General features: G+C 33.4%; 2 protein-coding genes across 3 annotated transcripts; both read right to left on the reverse strand.

The window, feature by feature from the left end:
- Positions 1–355: 355 nt before the first annotated feature.
- LOC101214429 (histidinol-phosphate aminotransferase, chloroplastic) lies at positions 356–9,602 on the reverse strand. 2 transcript variants are annotated; one of them, XM_004150348.3, is made up of 10 exons: positions 9,500–9,602; positions 9,032–9,283; positions 7,813–7,896; positions 7,481–7,635; positions 7,286–7,383; positions 6,997–7,105; positions 3,483–3,640; positions 2,700–2,842; positions 2,207–2,347; positions 356–978 (listed from the first exon to the last, which is right to left on the reverse strand). In XM_004150348.3, the coding sequence occupies exons 2-10, from the start codon at positions 9,275–9,277 to the stop codon at positions 847–849; spliced, it is 1,266 nt and encodes a 421-aa protein (XP_004150396.1). In that variant the 5' UTR covers positions 9,278–9,283; positions 9,500–9,602; the 3' UTR covers positions 356–846. The 2 variants fall into 2 exon arrangements, with proteins under 2 accessions (XP_004150396.1, XP_031744487.1); XM_031888627.1 differs by having other exon boundaries at positions 9,032–9,553.
- A 10,374-nt stretch (positions 9,603–19,976) lies between these two features.
- LOC101214671 (40S ribosomal protein S4-3) lies at positions 19,977–26,299 on the reverse strand. Its single transcript, XM_004150349.3, has 5 exons — positions 26,145–26,299; positions 25,652–25,729; positions 25,374–25,554; positions 20,940–21,037; positions 19,977–20,614 (listed from the first exon to the last, which is right to left on the reverse strand). The coding sequence occupies exons 1-5, from the start codon at positions 26,145–26,147 to the stop codon at positions 20,180–20,182; spliced, it is 795 nt and encodes a 264-aa protein (XP_004150397.1). The 5' UTR covers positions 26,148–26,299; the 3' UTR covers positions 19,977–20,179.
- Positions 26,300–26,637: the final 338 nt, after the last annotated feature.

Consider the following 26,637-nt stretch of genomic DNA (forward strand, 5'->3'; position numbering starts at 1 on the left):
ATATTCAAATGTTTTTGCTATATTTGAAAATGCACTGATATAAAATAATAATTAAACAATTTTTTAAAGAAAACATTTTTAAGAGGTATTAATAATGGTTTCTATGAGACTTAATAGTGAGTGTATATAATTATATTATTAAACACATCTTGTATAAGTGTTTGAATTAAAATCGAGTCAATATGTCAAAATACAAAATATAACTTTGTTGTATTGATTCCCAGAATGCAACCACAAAAAAGATTGATCTTCTATCCCCACCATTGTTGGGTTTTAAAGAACAATAAAATCCAACCTAGCAATTAATAAAAATAAATGCAGGAAATCAAATCACAAATATGTCTAAACTCAACTCTAACTACAAAAGGCTGAATTTCACTAATAAAATCAGTAATACCAAGTTTTATCCAACTACTACAACACATAAAAACAGTGGTTAACTAAAAGTTATACTGAACAAAAAGATTTATTTCATCAATTATTTAAGTTTAGTTTCATATAAAACTAGAAGGTAAAAAAGCTAAATTGTTCACTCAGAAATTCCCCAATTCTTTAGGCATATATTCAAGTCTTCCAATGAGGATAAAGAGGGAGAAAAATGAGTAGACCAGGTCTCTTGTGTGATCAAACATTTGTGAGGTTTAGCAAAATTCCATGGACCAAAATCCCTTGCTATGGTTTTCCTTCAACTACTTACAAAAAGATTCAGCTTGTTCTCCTTCCAAAAGAAAAACCATCACGTCCTTGTTTTATAGCAAGCAGTTGTGGCAAATAATTCGATCAAAGTCATACGAGAGGTGAACCTTAAATCCTTTGGATTCTAAGCTTCCCAATAAATGGGACAGATTATGATAGGCGTCGAAGACAGTCCATCAAAGCATCAGTGTGTTCGGGCTTCCCGGCAGTCACACGAACATAACCTTTTAACTCTTTTTTGTCATAGTGACGGATCATCACTCCCATTTTTGCCAGGTCCTCCTGCATTCAAATTTTGCAGTCAATTTCAGGTTTACAAGCCACAACCAAAGACGGGAAGGTAGCAACCGCATTACATCCATCAATCTCAGAGATAAGCAATACAATTATACAAGTAAGATCTACCATTATGAGTTAAATTATGTCGCATCTATTTGATAATTTTCAACGCATCAAAACCAGAGAGATGAATCTTATTGTTAAAATCTTTTTCTTGGAAGGAAGCTGAAATGAAGCATGAACTTGGGGACCTTTCTCCAGGGTTTGCTGAAATTAACAGAGAAGGTTAGGTTATCTGATTAAAGTAGTTGATTGCAGGTCCAAACTTTTATAAGATTTTGCTGAAGTTTCCGAAGGGGGAAACTTTGATATGCGTTAGTGTCCAGACCAGCATTGTCAAATAAATAGGTTTTGTGAGGTTTCTCTCATCAAAGAGATAAATGAATCACTATCAAAGGAGTGAAACTAAACCTCATTCAACAAGCAAGGGTGTAAGAAACTGAGCCAAATTATTAAACACGACCAAATCAAAGCAAACCAAACAAGTTTAATTCAAAATAGGCTTTGTGAGGACAGAAAACTGCTGCAGTAGTCATCAATAATTTTAAAACTTCCGAACTTTCTGCCTTCCTTCTCTTCTTCACAAAGCCCTACTGACTATGTCTTTCCCATCCCTTGTCAGTTTTCAGATCATTTGGGTACAAAGATATAATTTTCAAATGGTGGAAAGCATATTTATAGAACACTGCGAGAGATGTTCTTATTCAATTGGTAAAATGAAACTCAATACAAGATCAGATTGGTAGTTTATCAATCTGGAAACAAAAAGTACACTAACAAGAAGAAAAGAAAATCACTCTCTGTTATCCTTTCTCTCGGATGAACAGCCTTCCCTCAACAAAATGAAAATCCCCCCCTTCACAGTCTCTCTCCCCTGCTATATAACCGCCCTCCCCTTTCTAACTAACTGTGGGTCTCATTGTTAACATTTGCACTCCCCATCTCACGTGCTTTTTCCTTTTTTATTTCTCCTACTATATTGTAATAATATTGGAGGTCTAACACATATTTGTTAATAATTTTGCATAAAGAATATGCTAAAATTTTAGTATATTTAGACCCTCGAATACTTTTCTACTTAGATTCATGGCTGACGATCTCAATAAAAAAGAGTAGAGTAACGTTGCAAGTCTAGAGAGCAAAAGTGGTAAATATGAAGAAAGTCATTTACCTTCAATTTCTTCGCATCCTTTCCTGATGTCACCTCGCAAAGGATGAAATTAGAGTGACTAGGAAATGGATTTAAGAATGGCACATCCGTCAGAAGATTATACAACCTCTCACGTTCTTGCACCAAGGCATTTTTTACCTTCTGCAAGAAATAGAAAGTATGAATTAGAAATGAATCGAACACCAAAATACCTTTCCCTTGTTACCAAGTATCTCATCATTTTTTTATACTGAGTATATATGTACATTTACGCAAATCTCCTCTAATCTAATGGAGACAACTTCTTGACACTACAATATCTAGTTATCAAAAAAAAGAAAATGGTAGCATTTAATCTTGGATAAGTAGTCACTGAGGGATTGAAACTCTTTCCATAGTCTTCTTACTGTTCTCACATCTCCCAATGCCATTAAGTCAATCATTTGCAGTTATCAAGTAATGTTGAAGCTAAAAGAAGGCATCCAACAAGTATTAGTTGAGGGAGAAAGTGTACCTCCAAGTAGGAGGGGTTCTGCAATGCTGCACATGCAGCAATTTCAGCAGCAACAGATACATTGTAAGGTTGCTTTGCTCGCCAAGCATATTCAATGATACTCAAAGGAAATGCTCCATATCCTACACGAAGTCCAGCTAAACCTGCAATTTTACATCTCACATAAAGAGATCATAGTAAAGCTATTGTCAATCAGTTACCAAGAGTAGAATTGTGGGAAACCATTTACATTTACATATTCAAAAAATAAAACTTTTGAAATAGTAATTAAATCATAAAAAATAAGAAGATCATAGCCACAACCCTGCAACTAAAGTAATGGATAAAATGTGCTTTAGGTTTAGCTTTCTGGCAGCAAAATCATACCAGATAGACCTACCTAGTTACACTAAAATATGTTTTTCTACATTTTGACAGCAAATAGAAGATAAGAGTTTATCTCCATCAAGAAGAATACATTGAGTGTAAGAAAACATGAGACTTTCAATATGCAAGACATGCCTCTGATAAGTTTTTTCCAACTTACATGGATAATCTAGTGTTTTCCATACAAAATTTAAGGGACACAAGTTTAAATTAGTAGGATATGCATAGGAAGACTTTTTGTTAGTTAGAATCAACAAACATAATATGTGCATGACAAATCTACTTTACTAGATCGTGACACCAAGTTCTGTCATTTCGATAACACAATAGTCATGAATACAAAAAATGAAGTCGTAAACAGATAAACAAGTAAATTATTTTAAAACTATAGTGGTTAAAAAAATGAAGATAGTACACCTGCTCTTTTACTGAATGTTCGAAGTACAATCAAGTTTTCATATTTCTTCACCCACTGCATCTTTGATTCAGTTGAGGAAAACTCTATATATGCTTCATCAAGAACAACTAGTACGGGGAGGTCAAGAATTTTCAAGAGATCTTCATCACTAATTACACTGTAAACAAGTAGAAGTCTTAGATGGAGTGGATGGAATAAAAATGACTTCAAATACATAGTTTAGTATGTTTAAGATTCAAGCAAACTGGTCTATTTTTCAAACAACATACAACATATTACACTATTAATAATTCCCTATATTTATTTCTGAGGATCCCTCGTCCACGAAGATTGTTGTGGCACACTAAATAGCCCCTAAATCTGAATCATATAGAGTATAAGCATGAAAAGAGTACAGATAATCATCATATTGTTATCGAGCAGGTACAAATTTTCCAATCTTGTAGCGCATGATTGAGTGAACTGAAAAGTGCAGATCAGAGATAAGGATACAAACAAAGAATTAACTTTAGCTACTTTTGTTGAGGGATAATGATAATTGTATCATGGAACACGAGAGGTTTGAAGGATGTAAACAAGAGATTGGCCATCAAAAGATTTCTAAGAAATCACAAACCGGAATTGGTACTCATCCAAGAATCTAAGAAAGAAGAATTTGATTTGCACTTCACAAAATCACTTTGGAGCTCAAAGGACATTGGATGGGATTTTGTCAAATCTTATGGAACTTCAGACGGAATGCTGATTATGTGGGATACAAGCAAGATAACAGACACCAAAACACTAAAGGGCAGATACTCTTCAACTGTAAAATGCATCACTTTGTGTAGAAAAACTTGCTGGAAATCCAATGTGTATGGTCAGAACGATTATAGGGAAAAGAAATCTTTATGGCCTGAACTTCTCATCCTTTTGAAATTTTGCTTGGAAGCTTGGTGCGTTGGCAGTGATTTCAACATCACAAGATGGGCACATGAGAGTTTCCCTTTAGGAAGAACAACAAGAGGCTATTCTGGTTGCAGAAAGAGATTCTAATGAATGTTGCGAGCCTGCCCCAGTGGATCATGAGAGGCTCCACGAATGCATAGAAGAGTTTTGGCTATCTAAAGTTTTCTTGGAAAACATAATCCGAATCAAGTGCTCATTCAAGATTCAAAGCAAAGAGTTTGTTTTACGTTTTAACTGATTGACAGTGTAAGGATTCTACGTGATTACTTAGCTGTTTCTCCCTTACAATGGCATAAACAGAGGCAGCATTCTGTTATCTTTATTTATATATAGCCAAAATGAGTACACTAGTCATAAGGATTCAAAAGAAACAAAAGAACAATAAAGACAAACCCAGCTTCCTCTTGGAAAAACTGGATATACTCCTAGGCTAAGCAGCCGCCAACATAAGGGTAAAATAAAACCTAGCCTCCCCTAGACCTAAAAGACCTATTTATATTCCTCCTCTCATCTTATTCCTATTTCTGTGCCTGGGCCCCACACGCACGATCTCCTCCCATTCTGCCTCCCATTCTGCCTTCATCATTAATTATTTGTCCATTTACTTTTCTGCCCCTCCTTTGATATGTGAATGATTGGGGGTCTTACAATACCCCGGGGTTCTAAGTTCACCTTGTCCTCAAGGTGAAAGTGAGGAAACTGCTGGTTCAATAGGTAGACTGATTCCTATGTTGCTTCACTATCTGGTAAGTTCTTCCACTTGACCAACCACTCATTTCCTCCCAACTCCTTGTTCCACCTTATTCCTAGCACATTTTCCGGCCACAATTGTAATTCAAAATCCTCAGTGAGGATGGGCTGTTGTTGCTGGACTACATGTTGTTTACCCAACTTCAATTTCAATTGCGAAACGTGGAAGACATTGTGAATGGCAGCCCCTGGCGGTAGTTTCAACCGATATGCGACCTCTCCTATCTCATCAATAATCTCATACAGCCCATAAAATTTTGAGGATAGCTTTTCACATTTCTTTCTAGTTAATGATCTTTGTCGATAGGGTAGTAGTTTCAAATACACTTCGTCACCGATTTTGAACTTGAGCTCCCTGCGATTCCGGTCTGCCATTTTCTTCATTTTGTTTTGAGCTATGCATAAGTTTTCTTTCAAGGCATTGATTGCCAAGTCTCTCTCCTTCAACATGACTTCTACGTCATTGTTAGGAGATTTCTTCCATCCGTATGATAGCAATGGAGGGGGAATTCGTCCAAAGACCGATTGGTAAGTAGTTTTGGTGGACGCATGGAAGGTTGTGTTATACCATAATTCCGCCCAAGGAATTAGTTTATCCCATTTCTTCGGTTGCTCATTGCAAAAGCATCTCAAATAGGTTTCTAGGCATCTGTTTACTCTCTCGGTTTGCCCATCGGTTTGGGGATGGAAAGTCGTGCTTCTCTTCAAAATTGTGCCACATGGTGGTGAACAACTCCTTCCAGAAATTACTAAGGAAGATCTTATCGCGGTCGGTAACAATGGACTTGGGTATTCCATGTTTGCTGACCACTTTTTCCAAAAAAATGGAAGCAACTTACTTGGCTGTGTACGGGTGTTTAAGAGGCAAGAAATAGGAGTACTTACTTAGGCGATCGACGACTACCATAATCACGTTGTATCCTCCTACTAGTGGCAGACCTTCGATTAAGTCCATGGTCCAATCCTCCAATATCTTGTCGGGGATAGGAATGGGTTGAAGAACTCCAGCAGGCTTGGTAGCTTCGAATTTGTTGCGTTGACAGATGTCACATTCCTCCACATATCTCTTTACATCAGCCTTCATCCCCTTCCAAAACAGTTCCCCACTCATCCTTTTGTAGGTTCTCAAGAACCCCGAGTGCCCTCCCAGTATGGAATCATTGGTCCATTTACTTTTCTGTCCCTCCTTTGATATGTGTGAATGATTGAGGGTCTTACAGACAGCTTGGAGCATTGGTGGATTTTTTCAACATTATACGGTCAGCAAAAGTGAGGTTTTCCTTTCCGAAAAGAAATTATAGATATATTGTGGTATTGTGGTACATGCTGGGTCTTTGGTATATACATTCAATGCAATATAGTGCAGTTTTTATTGGATAGATGCTATATTCGAGGCATATTCTTCTTCTGAACCAATGATGTCAAAGCTTTGTTATTGAATCTTTGGGTTGAAAGATTTCAGCAAGTCTTCCAGTTCCAGGCATAGGAATGTACCGTCAAATCAGACTTAAAGCAACATGGATGGTTGCCTTTTTTTGGTGCTTCCTTTTTTGAAAGATTATTTATGTTTGCTTTGTATTTAGTTTTTCTTGTTTGCTCGAGTTCTAGAGGGTTTTGACCAGCTTGTTGTACTTTTGTTGTGATCGCTCTAGGGTGTCATCATAATAATGCACCTCCTTGTCTTGGATTTAAGTTGTATTTGTTCCTTTGGTCCTTTTTGCTCTTAGTATAATTCTCTTTTACTTCGAGCTTTAGTCTCATTTATTAGTATTAATAAAGAGGCTCATATGCATTTAAAAAAACACAAAGAATTACCTCCCATCTGGGTTATTTGGAGAAGTGAGGAATATGCACTTTGGTTTTTCCTTACGAACAACATCTTCAATGAGATCCACATTCAAAGAAAAGTCCGGCTTCCTTGGAACTGCAGAATACCATAGGCAACATATATTGCAACTGTATGTGACGAAAGCAACATATGTAGATAAGTAGATTCAAATAACAGACCATTAAAAGAAAAATATGGTCACTTTGGTAAGCCTAAAGATTGCTTCTTAAAAAGGAAGAAATCAAAATATGAAGTGATAAATAAGTACATAACTACCTTTAATGACAAGAGCGCCATTAACAGCAGCATCAAATTCATACATCGTGAAGGTAGGAGGGCAGTCTACAATTTTATCACCAGGGTCCAACACACATCTACAACAATAATTCAAGAAATGATCTTAAGTCTAAGGGAAAGTAAAAATTCAAATTTAAATACTCATTGACAAGGGAGAGTTGATTCAGTTTTAACCGCATAATCAGATCAATGAGTTCATCTGCACCACAACCCACAAGAATATAATCAGATTCAAGGCCAGAGTCTATGGCAAGGGCTGCTCGTAATTGACGACTTTCAGGATCAGGATAGACATGTGGGAATTTCATTGTTCCCAAGGCTTCAAGAACCTACAAACAAACCCAAATTATAATCCAACATAATGCAAAACAAACATAAATAATTAGTTGGCAGGTAAAAGAAGAGAGATAACCTCCCTACGACTGAACTTTTAAGAAACAAATTTTCAGTTAACGAAGATTCCTTTGTATATAGAATCAACCAGAAGGAAGGGAACATGTACTCACGTCAGGGGGAGGACCGTAAGGATTTTCATTTGCATCTAATTTTATAATGTCCTCAGGCTTTCTTCCAAGACGTGTTGACAAAACCTACACGCAAAAAAAGTTAAAGAACCACCTTGAGAGCCTATAACATGCAAATGTGTTCTAAATGTAATATAACACAATTCATAATTTTGTGGGAGTAGATCCCCCAGTTTAAAGAACTTGTACTCAACGGTGCAATTGAGTTCAAAACTGGTAACATACTTTCACTAAGTCATTAAATTAAATAATAGGTTGTTAATTCACAATGTGATCTGAAAACCATGAAGAGAAAACAAGAACCTCTTCAAATGCATCTATATCTCATTAATTTACACACCTACCGTTCACTAGATTAAACATTTGAATCAAGCAAGATAAGATTGGTTTCATTTTGTTGGACTGACATCTATTCCATAGTTGGGGTTCAAGTCCTATTTTTTTAGGTTGTTCTTTTGTATGCCCTTGTATAAATTAATGAAAATCCCAGGACTGATAACATACACTCCCACTGAGTCATTAAATTCCACCGAGGGATAAATAAACAATGTGTTTTCGAAAACCATAAAAAAATGTCATATAATCCAACACCAAAAAAGATACTATTAACAATGTTCACAACTGAATCTAAACAAATTTTATAAACTTCTTTACTTACAGAAATATCCACCAATATCGATATATCCGCAAATTTTAAATCTCAATATCAATACTGACATCGAAATTTTAATCCTTGGTTGTATATCCTAATGAAACTTCCAAAACATATATTTCCATTCCACTAAGTCAAAAATTTCACCAACGGATAAATCCATAATGTGCTATTGAAAACCATAAAGAGAAAACAAAGATCTTCTCATGAGATGTCTATATCTCATCAACATACTTTAGCTTTTGATATATTTGTACTGTGCATCCACATGGCAAAAAAGACACCAAACATTCAATTTTTCTCCAGGCCAAATTACACACACCTCACACCTCGACTAAACTCAAATTTCAGACCCTAATCAGTAAACTAAACTCAATTATCTGACCCGTCAATGTGGCCACCATTGGGTTAGAATGAATGCCTCTTTTATCACATGCCCCATTTCCATTTGATCGACCCAAGGTGGTTAGCACCAACATAATAAAGGAAAATAACTTAGCTAGTTAGAAATAGAATATAACAGGAGCATCAAAGGTCAACGTGGTGTACCTCAAAAGGGAGAATGGGTTGATAAGGAGACAATTTCCTCAAATGGGGACGAATAAAAGAATCACCAGTCAAGCTTTGTTGCGTCTCCTGAACATGTGCTGGAATTTGAGATGTCATGTTAACAACCCACTTCCTTCTACCTGCAACAGAGCAATTGGGTCGATGAGACGATGGCTCAGATGCAGGAAGGTTTGTCTTGAATTTCAGCAAGCACTGAGTGGGATTTGAAATATGAATCACAGCCATCAATCTCTGCACAAGAAATGACAAAATACCAGTGAAATTCGTATATTTCAAAGCTGTAGTATTAAGGTTAGTAAATGATGGGATGGGTATTAAGGGAGCATTATCTGAATAGAATAGAAGACAAGTAAGAAAAGGAATGGTGGGAATGGATATGAAGTGAGAATGAAGAAAGCAAACGAGGCACAAAGCAGTCAGAACAAAAGTTTGAGTAGAAAAATTAACCCTAAACCACAGCGTGATAGCAGAAAAAGAGGAGAATAATGGAATAAGATTTTGTAAGAGAGTATTTGTTCTGAGCTTTCACCTTCGTTTGGGGCAACTGTTTAGGAAGTCTACTTTTCAAATTCTTTTCCATGCGTTGAATAGCAAATGGATTAATTTTCCTAAACTATATATTTCTCAATTATAATCATTACTTTTTATAGTTAAAATTCTTTAAAGTAAGCTTGAATTTTCATCTACTCTCAATTTTCTGATTTTCATTAATTTTAAAAAACAATTATTGCTGGTTTGTTGTTGAATTTTTGGAAAATTGTTAAAAATGAAAAGAAAAAAAAAAAAGCTATTTACCGTTGATAGAAAAAACGGATGTAATGCTCATTTTTTTCAAGTGAAAAGATTTTGTTATTAATTGGTATTGTCATTCTCACTCTTAAAAATATATTTATATATAATACTATTTCTACTCAGTTAATTTTGAGAAAAAATATTACTTTCAAATACTAAATTTAAATTTTATTATATTTATGAAACTTAACTTTAATTAATTCTTCCATTCTTCCATTGATTAATGATTAAATTAAATATCTTAATTTAATTCAAATTGAATCATATTCAAATATAAATTTCTCTAATAATCTATAGTTTTAATGCATATTATATACACATTCAAGAATCTAATTTATATTAAATTAATACTTGAACTCATTCAAATATTTTATTTTTTCATAAATTAATTTTAAATTATATTTAAATTTTAATTTATATAATAAAATTTAATTAAAATATAGACTTTATATTATAATGTATCACTATACATTATATTAATTTCCAAAGTAAATTTGAACATTTCCAATTACGACTAATATAAGTAAACATCTTTTTACTCTTTAAGAGATAGGAAGAGGACCTAATGAACCTATATATCAGAAGTTACAACGATATGAGATTAATTACCTAAACTCATCAACCACATTAATCAATATTCGTTAACTGTATGTACACTTTACTAAAGACTCACAACACTATAGATATATTTATGTGTCCATAGAAATAGACCAATATCAGAAACCCCTAATGAACAACTTGTTTATGGTTCAACCACTAAACAGAAACCCCTCTTGTGTCATAGAGAAAGTATGGCCCTTTGTTCAATTCTTAGAGACACCATTTAAGGGAACACTCATCTACTTATCCTAAAGTCGGGAGGGAGTGAATGTCATCTTATGTGATTATGTTTCTAGCTCTCCACTCAGTCTTGTCCCCAAAATGATAAGCAAATTGAGTCGACAATCTGACCACTCTCATATGTACAAATTAAATGACAATCCCTCACGAACAGGAGTTAGCATGCTATATGGAATTCAGTCCTACCCGTTTTAGGGTTAGTAGATTGGTTGTTCCCTTAAGGACTGAATCCAAGTCTTGAACAAAGGGTCTCACCTGTTCATTGGCTCGAAAGGGATTCAGTTTATAGGTTGGACCTAAAACCAATTGTTCAATAGCGGATCAATGGGATTTAAGGAGCAAGATGTAGTCTCGGGGGTAAAACTGTATTTTGACCGAGCCAAGGTTATGAACAACGTATGTGAAGGATTAACTTACTGATCATGGTCATATCATATCAACACAAATATATCTATGATGACAAGAGTGCAACTATGAGACTTTTTTATGGAATGACTTGTTAGTTAATGAATGTTGATTAGCTCGCCGTAAAAGATTTTAGCTAGTTAATCCCGGATCGTTGGAGACATGATCTATAGGTTCATCAGGTTCCCTACTAGCTCATATAAAATAAACTTAGAACAATATGATGGAATGATTCGAATTGTTTGAATTAAGTGATGAGAGAGAAACAAATAAGTATATGTGATATAGCGATCGGTTATCAAATTAGAGATAGAGCTTTATGTTTAAATGAGATTTAAATATTAAAAGTATGAATGTGAATTCATATTTAGAAGCTCGAAAATGATGGAAATAGTTAAAATTGTAAAATGTCAAAATGTTGACTTTGACCGTCGATATATTCAAATATAATTTGAATCTTGAGAAAATAAATACGGATTCATGCTTGAAAGATCGAAATTAGTCAAGACGAACAAAATTTTAAAAAATCAAAATGTTGACTTCTGATTTTGAAAGTCAAAGTTTGACTTTGACCAATGACTATTTTGCCACTTGACCAGAGTTAGTGGGATAATCCAACATTTTTTTGGATAATTCCGCTAACTCTAGTGGGCTAGGTGTTGCCACACTATGAAGACATTAAAAATCTACTAATTGTTAGTGGGTTATGTTTTATCGGCCCATTAGCTTGCATGTACATGCAACTTTGCATGTAAATTCATCATAAATTTGGGCTCTTGGGTCTTTCGAAAGAGTCGGACTTTTTGAAGAACAAAATTAGACTGCTGATTTTTCCTTTGTAAATTTTTTTATAAAAAATTTAGCCCAACCTTATTCCACAATTCCCTTTCCATCTATTTCTATCTCTCTCTCTCGGTTTCTTCATCCAATGGATCCCAAAACCTGGTTCTAAGTCCAAAGGATAATAGGTGACTACTGGTGGTGGTTCGAGTTGTGATCAAGGAGTAAACGGTTAATTCGAAAGCTACAAAGATAAATTTACCTTAAACCCTAATTTCTAATTAATTTAGGGTTTAGATCTATGCATGTTAATCTTAAGTAATTATAGTAAACTTTAGATCCTTTTTCGTTGCGCGTGTCTAATTTCCATCAATGTTTGTGAAATGTTGTTTAAAAATCTAGTCATTCACTGGGTTCTTTTAGCTCACACTTTTCAAATTGTTTTTCCACTTTCTAGGTAGAGGTCATGTACTCGGAGCTTGATACCATGTTGTATATATGTTAGAAGATCCTATTTTCCTTTCGTATGTGGTCTAGTTGTTTTGAACTTATGTACATATTGTCATGTAATTGTACTTGACTAGAACTAGAGTTGCTTGTGGGTGGATTTTGTATCCAAGTAAACTAGGGTCGTGTTAAATATCTATATAAGATTTACTTTGGATTTTGATAATGGATGGACTTGATAATTTGTAAAAATACAAGTTATTGTAGCCTTTTAGGTAAAACAATGGAGTCAAAATGCGATTATCAAAATGCATAGCTTTTAGTGCAAAATTGTAATATCAAGAGAATGAACCCTTACATAAGTCTTAATGCCTGATTAACCACTTTCAAGTATCTTTTCCATGTAGGTGGCGAAAAGAAGAAATGAAGCGAGGATCGCGCATGTTAACACGAGAAAAAGACTGACAATTCATGAGTCGCAAGGCGAAATGCCAGCACAACATTACATGAAATGATTCGCTAGTAGACAAGAGTAGTAGTTGGGGATGATGTGACAAGGAACAACTACTTTTTGTGCTGACATTTGTAGGCAAGGACAATTGTACAACATAGACAAGGACAAATGTGCATCATGAGCATTTGATTTCCTACATAAAATATGCCTATAAAAGAAGTCCAACTCCACCATGAAGATTATCAATAGAGGAGGTCATCTCTTAAGGAGGCCGGTGAAGGACGAGTTTTAGAGTCATTCACTATTTATAGTAGTGTTCTTCCTTCATCCTTTCTTCGGTCAACATTTGAGTGAGACCTTAGAGAGAGACTAGAAAGAGAGAAGTTCTCCCTTCTCATTTCCCCTAACTTGTAAAAGAGTCAAGGATTGCAAACCAATACATTCTGCGGCTTTGCCCATATCTTTTCTTTCCATTTTTGTATTTTATGATGTATTGTATGAATGTTCTTCATTTTATGGCTAAAAGACCTACATTATGAATACAATGCATTTCCATCCACTGTCTCTTCCATTTCTGTACTATTCATCTTGTTGATGTGTTTTAAGTAGTTTCAGTTCATCTAGTTCATCTTATGTACTTGATAAGGATTCTTTATTTATATCATTGTTTTTAGCTGAGTTGAACTCAATCGTTTGGCCAGTCTTGGTCGCCAACTTCTCGAGAGAGTAAGTAGCTAAACATGCGCAAAAAGGAAGTTTGGAAACAAACTCCATTATGGCGTTTTGACTCCAATCATTTGTGTTTCGAAAGAAGAACAAGTGTGGTGTTTAGACGCTGAGAAGTTTCTCGCCTTAAATAAAGAGTCAAATATGACACTTTGCCACGCTCAACCTCGTACAATTTTAAAATCTTGTAATTTGATACGTGACATAACTTGAGCAATCCTAGCGCCTTTTAAGCGAAGCGCCAGAACACTCCGCTTAGGACCTTAAGCTTAGCTTAATTGCTTGAGTACTTGACACTTAAACTTAATTTCAAACTTTAGACAATAAGATACATCACAATGTAGCAAATAGATAAACAACTTCTTTTATTAACTTTAACCATGCGGTCTACCACACAAATTAAATATATCCTTGATACAAAAACTTATAACAACTTAAAATAAACGCCTTGCAAGAACTTCCTTGTCTAGCAATCATTTTATCCTCTCTTATCTTGACCTTAACGTCTGTTCACTTGGGGAGAGAGCTTAAAACATAAGTCAAAAGACTAAGTGAGTAAGTTTTAAGAAAACCTTTTGGAAACACAATTCGTAACTCTACACATGTAAGCTTAATATATCACTTAAACATGCTTAGCTCTTAACCTTACACGTAAACTCCTGTTAATTCAAGACTAGACATTTTTCTCGCCTGGCTTCACCTTGCGTTGTACTCCAAACACCTATTTGTACTTAAACGTCGAATGTCTTCTCGCGTCGCCTTACTTCAACGTGGACCAAAACTTCAAACGCCTAAGGCCAACCTTCAAAACTAAAACTCCTTTCAAAATGTCTTTTCTTAACACTTAGTAAAAAATTGAACATTCTATTCCAGACACAGTTCTTACACACTTATAAATAAAGAAGCCTAGATGTATATTGTTTGGTTTATCTTTACCATTTGTGTCCTAAAAGGAGAGCAAGTATGGTGTTTAGGCGCCAAAAGGTTGTTCGCCTTAAATATAAGATGGTCAAGTGATCTACATTGCATCAAGGACTTGCCACATAGCTTAGATAGCCAAGAATACTAAGACTTTCCTTCATCCCTCTTAACACAAGTTAGTTCGCATTCCATCATCTTTCCATTTCATTTCCCCCTACAAAATCCTCTGTATAAATAAGTAGATTAGTATAGTTTTATACTATATAGAATTTATACTGCCTGGTTGAGAAGTAATCATTATAACTAAGCTAGAAATTTCATGTGTTCGACTTTGACTTACCCAAAAAACCTCTCGCTTTGCTTACATTTGGGTAAGCGTGATGAAAACTTAAACTAAACGTTAATCATGCATGAAGCAACACATACGTAGGAGATACACTTTTTATCGCATATTCCTAGTCTAGACACTTGTTATAGTCACATTAGTAGAACCTTTCATGATACATATTTACGAATTAATAACGAAACCAAGTTCTAGCACTGGAGTTAACATTTTTTATTGCATATTCCTACCACTAGAGTTGTTGTCTTTTTATACATATACCTTTCTCTAGAGTGTGTTATTTGGCCTCTACATGTTTTTCATGTAAGATGTTAGAGGTTAAGAGTCAACTGGTGTTGTTGAGAAGGAAACAAAATCATTTGGTTTCACGTCGTCTCTTATACCGAGAGGAGGTGGTCTGGAAGGAGGTGTGACACTGAGAGCTGGTGGCCAAGGCATTTTGTGTAGTGAAAACATAACGGCATCGTGGCGTCCAACACTTTGTGTGCCCCTAGTTTTCGTCAATACTTTGAAGTATCACTGTGCCCAAGGGCAGCACCGCGACGCCATGCTATATGCACAAAAATTTGGGCTTTCTACATTTCGACGGTGCATCTAGCATCGTGGAGTCGAGTCTCTAACTTGTCAATCATTGAATTCTTGCACTATTAACATTCTAACCCTCTAATAACACTCGTTTTGCTTGAAATGAACATTAAGGCCAAGAATGATCTGGATTGAGCTCAACACCTATGTACAAACGTAAAATACCAAAATGGTCCCGATTTAAGCAAAATAAGATAGTGCATTTTCAACGTTATCAATCAGTTTTTGCTTCACCTTTTTTACAATAAATGATTCCACAACGTTAGTGCATAATTTTCAAATGTTGAAATAATAAGTTTTACATTTTCCCTTTCACTACAATGATGTCGACCAAATATACCCTCAATTTTCTCGTTCCAAAGCAAATATTCGTGTATTTCAAAAAAAAAAAAACAATCGAAACATGTTTTGATTGACATATGACAACTATTCTTTGAAAACTTTTGTTTGTGTATAAACTTAAAAAATCAAGATGCTTAGAACACGTAGAAACTTGATAGCTTAATTGATGTACTTGCTTGACCTAGTTGCTTGAATTGTTTTAAATTTTGCACAACTTTTTTGTCCCAATTTCAAAGTCCCAACCATCTCACTTCTAAATTTCCTTTTTTCCAATTAATTTTTTTCCTTTCAGTTTTCACACTTTTTTCATGCCTTCCATCACTCTTTTTCAACCGTTTTTGTTTTGCTTTTCTTACCGTTTGAAACCAAACCTAAACGATAAATAAAAATCTCTAATAATACTAAATGATATGAAAATCAAGAATTTGAAAAATTAAAAACTCAATTGATGAACTCTTAACATCAAATTCTCAAATACTCAAATAAATTTAACAACCATCGAAAAATAATGACTAATTTGATTATATTTTAATCTAAAGGCCAAGAGATAAAAGAATGAAGGTTTGAACAATCCAAAAGTAACACACTTAAAAACTCTTTACAACCTAAATATTCTTCCAACATAAGAAAATGACAAAACTAGTCATACTTAAATGTTATTAAAAACACTAAAAAATATTATATCAAAATAATTAAGGCAGTTCGTATCAACTTGGAAAAAATTGTCCTAATTTTCCTCTTCCCTACATCTCCAATTTAATCTTGGAAAACGTATATTCGTATGTATATAATTTCCACTTTCCTTTTTTTTGAACAAATTTCCACATGCATTCAATTTCTAAAAATATTCACAAATTCTTCTCACTTTCCTTGTCAAATTAATTTTAATGTGAATTCAATTTACAAAAATCACCCTAAAATTCAAATGATAGAAATTCAATTTACCTAAACTTTGAAATTTCCTTTTATACATGCATCCCTCAATTGTTTGCACTTATTCACAATTTAGTTAAGTAATCACCAATTTTTGAAATTGATCTATTTTGGAAGTTAATGAAAACAAAACTTGGCTCTCCAAACAATTATTATTATTATTATTGCCAACATTAGAGTCAAATCCTTGTAGTTTGAAAGATATGTTCTATAATTTAAAGAAAATTAAATAATGACAATAAATCTAACTTCGGGATACCATAATATTTTCAAAAAATTAGAATTCAACCCTATCACTCAAAGTTCAAATTTGGGAAATTTTTAAAAATAGTAGATTCGACAAAATATTTACAACCTATAACAAATTCTATCACTGATACTTATTGATGTTTAAAGACTATATTTTAACTTATTTTGCTATTTTTAAAAATACTCTTTAAAATTTTGATAAAAAATGCGACTGAAGCTATTTTATACGTCGGCCAAATACCACACTTAGAATAATTGTTTAGATTAGAAAAAATACCCCTCAACTTTGCATTTTATGTAAAAAAAATATATATATCTTTGAACTTTTAAAAGTTTCAAAATTTTCCTCAAACTAAAAGAAAATACTCTTCCTGTTAGTTTTGGATAGGAAGAGTTAAAGTTTTATTTAAAAAATGCTTGTGAACTATTTGAAAAAATTTTGAACCGTAGAAAATTTTTGAAAGTGCCTGAACTTAAAGAAAAAGTTTGAAAAATAACTCTCACGCTTAGCATATGAACTGCAACGTTTAATATCTCGTTGCAAAAATAATTTTAAATTAAAAATATCTCTATCATTATTGTATAGTGATAAATTTATTTGAACTTTTCTTAAGTTAAAAAAAATCGATTTAAAAACAATTTATATTGGCTTTGTTGGTAACAATTTGGTTTTTTGAGGTTTTTTTTTTTAGTATTAAGCTATAAACATTACTTTCATCTCCAAATTTCTTTATTTCTTATTTACTTTTTATTGAAAATGGTCTTAGATTCCTCCTAAAGCAAAGATTCTTTTCTAAGGAACTTGAGCTTCCTAGCGCGTGAGGACTCCCTCTCATTGTGTTGTATCTTTTTGTTGAACAAAATTCTCTTAAATGATTTAGGCTCCCCTTGAGGGAATGAAATTTCCATAGCAGAAGCATGCAAATGTCATGCAATTGGAATTCAATTTGGAAAACACACAAAATACAGATAATACAAAAAGTAGGATTAAATCTCGAACCTATGAGCATGCTTTTCTAAGGAGGAACGGGAAAATACTTACATTTGCATATTTTTCCTTTTTCTCGTTATTCTTGAAAATTAGAGAAGTTGAATTCTCCCCTCTATATAGCTTAACCAATTTAAGGATGAGGGAGGAAAAGTAATTTAACAATTCTTATTAATTAAAATAAAATAAAGATTAATTTTCATAAATATCACAAACCGCCAGTGTAACGAAATGAAAAATCTAAATAATCGTGTACCAAAAACTGATTTAAGTAGCCAAATTTCAATGATCAAATCTAAGCGATCGTATATCAAATATAAACGATTGTGTATCCAAAAGTATTGAAAAACAAATCATTTATATTTGACTACCCAAATTTATAGTAAAATCTAAATGATCGTGTACCAAATAATCTTGAAAAAAATAGTTTAGATTTGGGTAACTAAATTTAAACTATCCGTAGGAAAGAATAGTCATTAAACGATTGTTTACCAAGTATATTACACATGTCTCGGTGCTAATTAAATTAATGATGAGATATTTTTAATATTTCACATTGTTGACCTATGTGTTTTACTTGTTTTTGAAATTATTATGTGTAAATATTTTACTGTTTTGTTATATTTTTTAAAAGATTTCTAAAATTAATATAAATTTAAACCATATTATAGTTTAATTCTCTCGTATGATTTATAGTTCTAATATGAATTAGATTTATATTAATTTTAACCTACATTTTATTTATGAATCTTATTCATTTTATTATTATTATTTGAATCATATTTAAATTCTAATTTCTCTCCTAAAAACTTTATATTATAATGTATCAAATACATTATAGTAATGATATCATATTCAATTTATTTTATTTAATCAATTTGAACAATTCAAATTAAACCAAAATAAATTTGATTTTCATTAATAATATCGAGGTAATAAGGGGATCTTATGAACCTACAAATTGAGGCTCCAATGATACGAGATTAATTAATTAAACTCTTTAATTAAATTAATCATCATTCATTAACTATTAGTCATTATACTCGGTTAAAGATTAATGGTTACACTTTTTTTTTTATTGTAGATATATTTCTATGTCCATTAAATATAACTAATCGACAATGTAATAACTCTTCACAAATTACCGTCGTGTCACCAAAATAAGATATCCAACTTTGTCCATCTACTACAGTTCGTTAAGGCTATCATTTATACATGATCCACTTGTATGTCTTCACATGCATGTTTAGGTTACATAAGATAACTTTGGATGTTAGTTTATTCGTTTTGTAAGTTGATGCAATTAAATGTCAAATAAAATAAAACACTTTATTTTATTTATTTTATTAGATAAATAAAATGTTTGTACAATATAATTATAAACTACAAGACCACGAGATTTAGACCATCAACTCTAACACCTCTAAGCTTAGTGAATCCCTTCTCAATGAATCACAATATGCAATAGTAAGAAGAATAGAGTATATCTCCAACACGTGTAACAATCTCTTCTTCTAACACAAGCTAAAACAACTAAAATAAGATAACTTGCTCTTAAGATTAACTAAATAATCGACTCTAACTAAAGGACAAAGTGTTTTTTTTAAATATGCACGACAAAATCATAACGAGAAAACCTTTCCAGAGCAACCAAGCACTTAATAAAGGAAGATGAGATAGAAGAAACAAAAATGCAAAATGCGAAATCAATATTTATGTAGACAACAATGCAATGCAATGACATTTCTGATACCCAAAGCCAAAAGACAAATATTGTCAATCTCATAAAACTTAATGACTTTCAATAAATTTATCATCGTCCCAACGACTAAGACAATTTTAATTCAAAGTTATTTTTTCAATAAGATATTTAATTCATATACTAATTTCGAGGTCTTTTTAAAAAAACTTTTTAAAGGTATTTTTTTAAACTTTCAACAATTATGTATTATTTTTTAAACAAAACGTCAACAATTTCCATTCAAGCTAACTATAGTCCAACCTCTTTTTGGTTAAGGATATTTTTTTAATAGCATTTTTTTTATATAAAATGCAAAGTTGATGGGCAGTTTTAATAATTTAACCAAATTACTTATTGGAAGAGAACTATAAAAACAACTCATGAAAATTTCCAAAAGTTTGTTCATTATAGCAAAGAGTTCTGGAATGACAAAGATTGTAGCAGTAGCCTTGCATAATTGTAGTAGAAATAACAAAGTATCAACCTTTTTTAGATCTACTTAACCAAAAAAAAAACCAAGAAAAACAAAACTAACAAGAGCAAAATCCCACCTTTCATCAATGACTACACTACACTAAATCTCAAGCAGTAACTGCGGCTTGGCTTGCCAGCCTCTTCCTGGCTTCTTCGATGATGGATAATTTAATACCCTTGCCCTTAGGTAGGGACACCCATGGCTTAGTCCCCTTGCCAACTGTGAACACATTGCCCAGCCGAGTAGCAAATTCGTGCCCAGTTGCATCCTGAATGTGGATTGTTTCAAAGCTTCCCTTATGCTTCTCCCTATTCTTTATCACTCCAACCCTGCCTCTGTTTCTTCCACCGGTAACCATCACAACATTTCCTACATCGAACTTGATGAAATCTGCAATCTTGTTGGACTCGAGGTCCAGCTTGATGGTGTCATTCGCCTTGATTAAAGGGTCAGGATAACGGATTGTGCGTCCATCATAGGTGTTCAGATAAGGGATGCCCTTTTGCCCAAACTGTACGGAGCGAACTTTGCACAGCTTATACTGCAAAAAGTAATATGAAAGTCAAGCTTAAATCGTCCAATTATATCATGAACCACAAACGGTGTCCAGCACCCAGCCTGTTACTACTCCAGAGGGTTATAAGATATTGAAATACTTCCCTACACTAACGTCACATGATAATAATTTGAAAAGGTAGAATGTCTCCCCAACTGGAGAAAGAGCTAAATCTCTCCCTTATGATTCATGAACAATTGATGCCAAAAACTTTGTAATTGCATCTATTTTACTTTGAAACTAGAATACTTTATACAACAAGATTGTAACAAATAGGTCAAATTTCAACATCAAAAGGACAGTAGCTAACCTTGGCCTCCTCATCCCTAACTGAGTGTAAACGAAATCGGCCTTTTGTGTCATAAAGAAGCCGGAAATTCTCACTTGTTTTGGGAATTGACACAACGTCTGAAGAGAAGGCACAGAAAAATATTAGTGTTGTGCTTAAAAATGTAAATACAAAAGCAATAAACAGAATTGCATCTTCCACGAAGAACGGGAAGAAAATGCTAAAACAAAATGATGGTAGAATTAACACTAAAGCCCCCAGCCATTAGTAATAGCCTTCCTCTACCATGAGGTGCTTTTGTAAACTAGCTAAGAGTGAGTGAGTCAGATAGTTGATAAAATAAGTTGGTCTGTTATTTTGAATTGTTAGCATTAATTACAAACCTGAAACCACTTTTCCCCGATAAATAAAGGCCATCTCCGCTCATTGAGAGCTGGAGAATATTATTCATTCAGAAGTACTCTTGGTTTTAGACCAATTGGTAATAGAGCTCCAAGAACCCTCAGACTATGACCAGAAAAAGGGTAGCAAACCCAATTGCTGGGGATCTATGCACGTGAAACCAAGAGGCAAAAAAAACACTTGTCCTCTATCCCAGAACAAGTGTAAGCTTGCAAGTAGCAAACCCAATTGCTGGGAATCATCCAGATGTTTGACACGCAGGTTCGAAATCAAATGTCTGAAAAGTAAATGCCTGTGAACTTATTTGATGGGACTCTAATGCCTAGGTATTATAAATGCCAGTATTTGGAAATCTGAATTTTCTGATGATGGTGTTTGGGGTGCTGATTTTGAATTCCTAGGTTTAGTTAATTTGTTTAGTTATTTTTATTAATTTTACGTCCTAAATTTATTTTGTATCAAATTTTTAATTGATTTTTTTTATATTTTGTACCTCTAATTTAATTTATTGACTCTATTGATTTTAATAACAATAATGTAAAAACAAAAAATTTCAAAATTAGATAACAATAATTTTGATTACACATGCATTAACATGAATGATCTAAGTAGGAATATTACAAACCATTCACAAAATATAACAAATTATGTAATCAGATGGAGTTTACAAAAGTTCTAGTTAAGCAACATTAAAAATGGTCTAATATGTTTCAAAATAATAAAATAAGCATAACCAAAAGGATCATTCAAAAGTGAAAATCAAATAGAGTTATGTTTAACTATAGTTATGGTTTTCTTTTTATGACACACATGTAATGTATCTAAAAATACTTCATCAAAAGAGGTCTAAATAAAAATAAGTCAATTCAAGTGAGTCTGGAGTCTTTTAGTTAAATTGACTAATGAAAAAAATGAAAAATGTTATTAAACTAAAAATATTTAATTTATTTAAAATTTTCACTATATTATCAATATACTAATATTTAATTTATACTCGAGATCACAATAGATAGGTCATCAATTTTCATGAAAAAATATAACAAAATAAACAAAATCTCCTAAAATGAAGGAAAGATTAATTTTAAATAAAAAATAGAAAAGAGATCATTAAAAAAAATGATCTAATAATAATAGTTATAAAAAAACTCCATAAGAAAAGAAAATAGAAGAATGAAAAAATAAGTATTTTATATAATATTATTGTGATTAAATCAAAGACATATATGGAATGACTCAGAAAAAAAAAGTTTTTCAAAAATTTATTTTTATTAATTTTTCATGGTTTGCAAAAGTTGGAAAAGTGGTGGTCGAAAGTTCGTCAACCGAGTTTGTCAGAAATGACACCTAGTGGTCGACTGACAATGGTCACTAGGGTGGTGTTTGTAGTTGATGATTTTCTAGATTGAATTAGAAAAAAAAGTAATCCATGGGCTTGAATAGTGTTTACTATTCAATCCCATGAGAAAGAGTGTAGGAAGCCTTGGTGAAGACGGTCATTGATCAACAGTTGTCAATTTTAAGACAATTGGTTGGTCATCGACCATCATGGCAATCGATCGTCAAGGGTTATGGCTATTGACCATTTACCATCAATAAGATCGTTTGTTAATAGGCATGAGATCGATAATTAATGATAACGATTGGTTGTCGTCAATCAAGATGTTCATTGATAATCAACGATCAGGACGATCTACAATGACAATCTGGAGCCAACGAGTAAAACAATCGGTTGTTGTGACCGTCGATCGATCATGATCGATCATCGTGGTTGATCATGAAGTTGGCTAACAATTGTTGCCAACGATCATTGATAAGACGTTGAAGTGAAATTTTTTCTAAAACATATGACATTAAATAATTATAAAAAAAACATATTCCAAACCCCTTAATCCCAGGAATTTTATTCCAAGGGAACAAACATGGGTTTGGCTTCAAATGCCAAACCCCCTAATTCCAAAGCCACGAGCCAAACACCCCAATAATGCCAAAAGAACCAATTCAAGAATGGAGGAAGAAAGGTAGGTGTGGCATGGGCAGCTGAGGCATGTTCAAAATCAGCAAGAAACCATTGAAGAAAGAGGTAAAAAAGTAGTCATTTTCGCCAAAGACAGTTCCAGTTCCAAGAACGCCAAGAACCTCGACCAAATTTTCAAGAATGATACCAACAATTTCAAGAATGAGATTCTTCAAGTGAGGAAGATCAAGAAAATGACTTTGTTAATTATAGAAGACAAGACAATCAACATGTGGCAAGAGAAGATCATTATGATTACAAGATGAAGATAGATTTGCCACTTCATAGTGGGAAATGTGATATTGAAGTATTCTTGGATAAAGAACACCGATAATTTCTTTGCATATTATAATATATGAATAACTTTGAGCATAAAAAGGGGCAACCGGTGGCCTTAAAACTAAGACCAAGTGCATCAACTTGGTGGGAACAACTCGAGGTCAATAGTAGAGGCAAGAAACCAATCCGTTTTTGGAAAAAGATGAAGTGTTTGATGAAGGAGCGTTACACCCACCCAGTTATGAACAAACACTATAATCAATATTAAAATTGTGGACATGGCCTATGATCCATAGCTAATTACATTGAAGAATTCCACCGATTGGAAGCAAGAACAAATTAGGTGGAGAATGAGGAACACTTAATTGCAAGATTCATTGGTGGCATGTAGGTGGACATCAAAAAAGGTAAAACTACGACATTTTCAATTGTTAGTTGATGGAATTATTTGTGCTAAAAGAATGGACGAATTGAACAAAGTTCACTCCAAGAAGAATGCAAGAAAAAATCCTTGGAACACTTTGTAGGCAAAAAACAACCAAAATATGGCCATTCTTTCAAAATTCGAGTGAATAAGAGAACTCAAAATTTGAATAACGGGCTCATAATGAGAAAGTGTTCTAACTGTAGCCAAACAAGATATTTGTCTAATGAATGTAAACAAAGAAAAACAATAGCATATGGAGATGATGAAGAGAATTCTTTGGTTGGGTGAAAAAAGGTGGAGAGGCTCAACTAAATGAGATTTGCCTAGTTACTCTTTCAATTGGAAGTAAACACATGGACCGAATTGTTTGCAATATGTTAGATATGGACGTACATCACATTCTATTTGGAATACCTTGGCAATTTAATACTCGAACCTTGCATAATCGAACATTGCACAAGAGAAGAGAGAATACTTATGAATTTCAATGGATGGGGAGAAAGTGGTATTACTCCCATTGAATAATAAAAATGATGACAGAGTTAGTTCTAAGAAAGATCGCAACAATCATTAGCTTAGCACAATCAGTGGAAAAATGTTTGATAACGAAAGGGAGGTTGATATATTGGACCTTGTGATAGTTGAAAAGGCAGAAGAGACAATAGTAAACCTCCTCTAGAAGTACAGAAGTTGTTTGATGAGTTCCAAAGACAGTAAGTTTTGATGTTGCGGTGGTTGTGATAGATCAATTAAGTAAAATGGCCCTTGGCTTAGGAAAAATCTCAGAGGGTGCTTAACTTTGTAGAAGGGGACCTTGTAATTCATCTACGCAAAGCTAGATTTCCTACTGGCACTTACAATGAATTGAAGATAGGCAATTGGGCCTTTCAAAGTGTTACCAGTGTTTTCAAAGCGCAAGCCACAAGGCACACCTCAAGGCAACAAGTCACTTCATTGCCTCTAGGCAAGAGGCAACAAAGAGGTGTCACCAGAGCGAAGCAAGACGCAATAAATAAATAAATGAATAAAATATTGATTGTTAAAGCCTTAAAATTAATTAATACTAAAGACTAAATATAAATAACATAAAAAACAATGAAGTATAACACTAAGCCTAAAGCGTAGGGGGCACTATAACCGAAGGAAAACAATCTCAAAATGATGAGTGATTACTTCACTAATTCAGTTCATAAAATCAACAGTCAATTCCAAGAATAAAAAAAAAACAATTTAGCATGCTCTTATAATAACACCTATAGTGGCACTCTAAAAAAGGGTCAGTAGACATTGGAATTCAAACAATGGTAAGGTTACAAAGTTCAAGATAACGTACCCATGAAACCAGCAGGGAAAGTCTTGTCTGTCCTAACCTTCCCATCGACCAAAACATGTCGTTGCATTAATATTGCAATTACCTCACGGTACGTGAGGGCATATTTGAGTCGGTTTCTCAATATAAGGATCAAAGGGAGGCATTCCCTCGACTTGTGAGGTCCAGATGAAGGTTTGGGGGCCTACAAAGAGATTTGAGAGGTAGAACTGTCAGAAATAAGCGTAATGCATAAACTCGAGAGAAAAAATAAAATAAATGAAACAACAAATTTGACTCACAAATGCACCACCAAGCTTGTCAAGCATCCAATGCTTCGGAGCATTGAGCCTCTTTAAATGCTTCTTCAGTCCCCTTGCCTGTCATCGCCATAGGCATTTATTTCAAAGAAAAATGTGTCTATTTAGAACAACAAAACACAAGCATATACACAGAAATCCGCACATCATGAGGAAAAATAAATAACAGTGGACAAAACCGTGCCAATGGCAATACTCATCTTGCATGTAGAATACAGTCCCATACAAGGACACATAAATCAATTTATACTTAAATAGAACGAAGCCATTGGTGAAAACTTTCACATCGTTGTGCCCAGAAAATTGTCTCAGAAAATTAACAAAATGAAGAAGTAACCACATAAAAAAGTAATCCACCTGAAGACGAACAAGAGACCCAAAACAGATACGGAAGTCTAAAACTCCAGAAGGATAGAAGGAAAAATAGAATGCACAAATGAAACAAGAGAAGAAAGAGCTAAATGAGATCACTGACCATATTTCGGAGCTAAACTAGAGTCGGCAGCTGTGGGGAGGAAGCAGCGGCGTGGCGTTTGTGGAAGATGCTAGGGTTCTCTCAGAGACGAAAAGGAGAAGAGGAATTTTGTATTTAAGTAATTGTCGAGCACGTGCCTTCAAAGTGTTTCATTGTTTTATTTTATTAGGGTTAATGTGATGATGCAAACTATTTCACAAATATTTTAAATTCTCAATTATTTTCATTAATAATACTTACTTATTTATTTTTATTGATGTGTTCATTTTTTTTTTTTTCATCTTCTATGTTAGGCCAAGTTATCATTCTATGTAATATTGTTTTTCTTATCAAACACAATTGGAATGTATTTTTAAAATAATTATTACATTCAACTTTTAGGTATTTCCATTAATTTCTTTTACATTAATAAAGATTAATTTTTTTTTAGAGAAATATAGTTTCAAATTATAACGATTATATTACATCCCATTGTTTTTCTTATACTTAAATA

Source organism: Cucumis sativus, chromosome 7 (assembly GCF_000004075.3).
Source record: "Cucumis sativus cultivar 9930 chromosome 7, Cucumber_9930_V3, whole genome shotgun sequence".
NCBI classification, from domain to species: Eukaryota; Viridiplantae; Streptophyta; class Magnoliopsida; order Cucurbitales; family Cucurbitaceae; genus Cucumis; species Cucumis sativus.

What these genes read in the sequence shown, in the direction of transcription:
- LOC101214429 (XM_004150348.3), bottom strand. Translation starts at nt 9,277, where the DNA reads ATGGCTGTGATTCATATTTCAAATCCCACTCAGTGCTTGCTGAAATTC. An exon ending in CTCATTGATCTGATTATGCG is followed by an intron (nt 7,384 to 7,480) that starts GTTAAAACTGAA and finishes TTATTGTTGTAG; the next exon opens with ATGTGTGTTGGACCCTGGTG. An exon ending in AGAACCCCTCCTACTTGGAG is followed by an intron (nt 2,348 to 2,699) that starts GTACACTTTCTC and finishes TATTTCTTGCAG; the next exon opens with AAGGTAAAAAATGCCTTGGT.
- LOC101214671 (XM_004150349.3), bottom strand. An exon ending in TTTCCCTGCTGGTTTCATGG is followed by an intron (nt 21,038 to 25,373) that starts GTACGTTATCTT and finishes CCTTCTCTTCAG; the next exon opens with ACGTTGTGTCAATTCCCAAA. An exon ending in TTAGGGATGAGGAGGCCAAG is followed by an intron (nt 20,615 to 20,939) that starts GTTAGCTACTGT and finishes TACTTTTTGCAG; the next exon opens with TATAAGCTGTGCAAAGTTCG.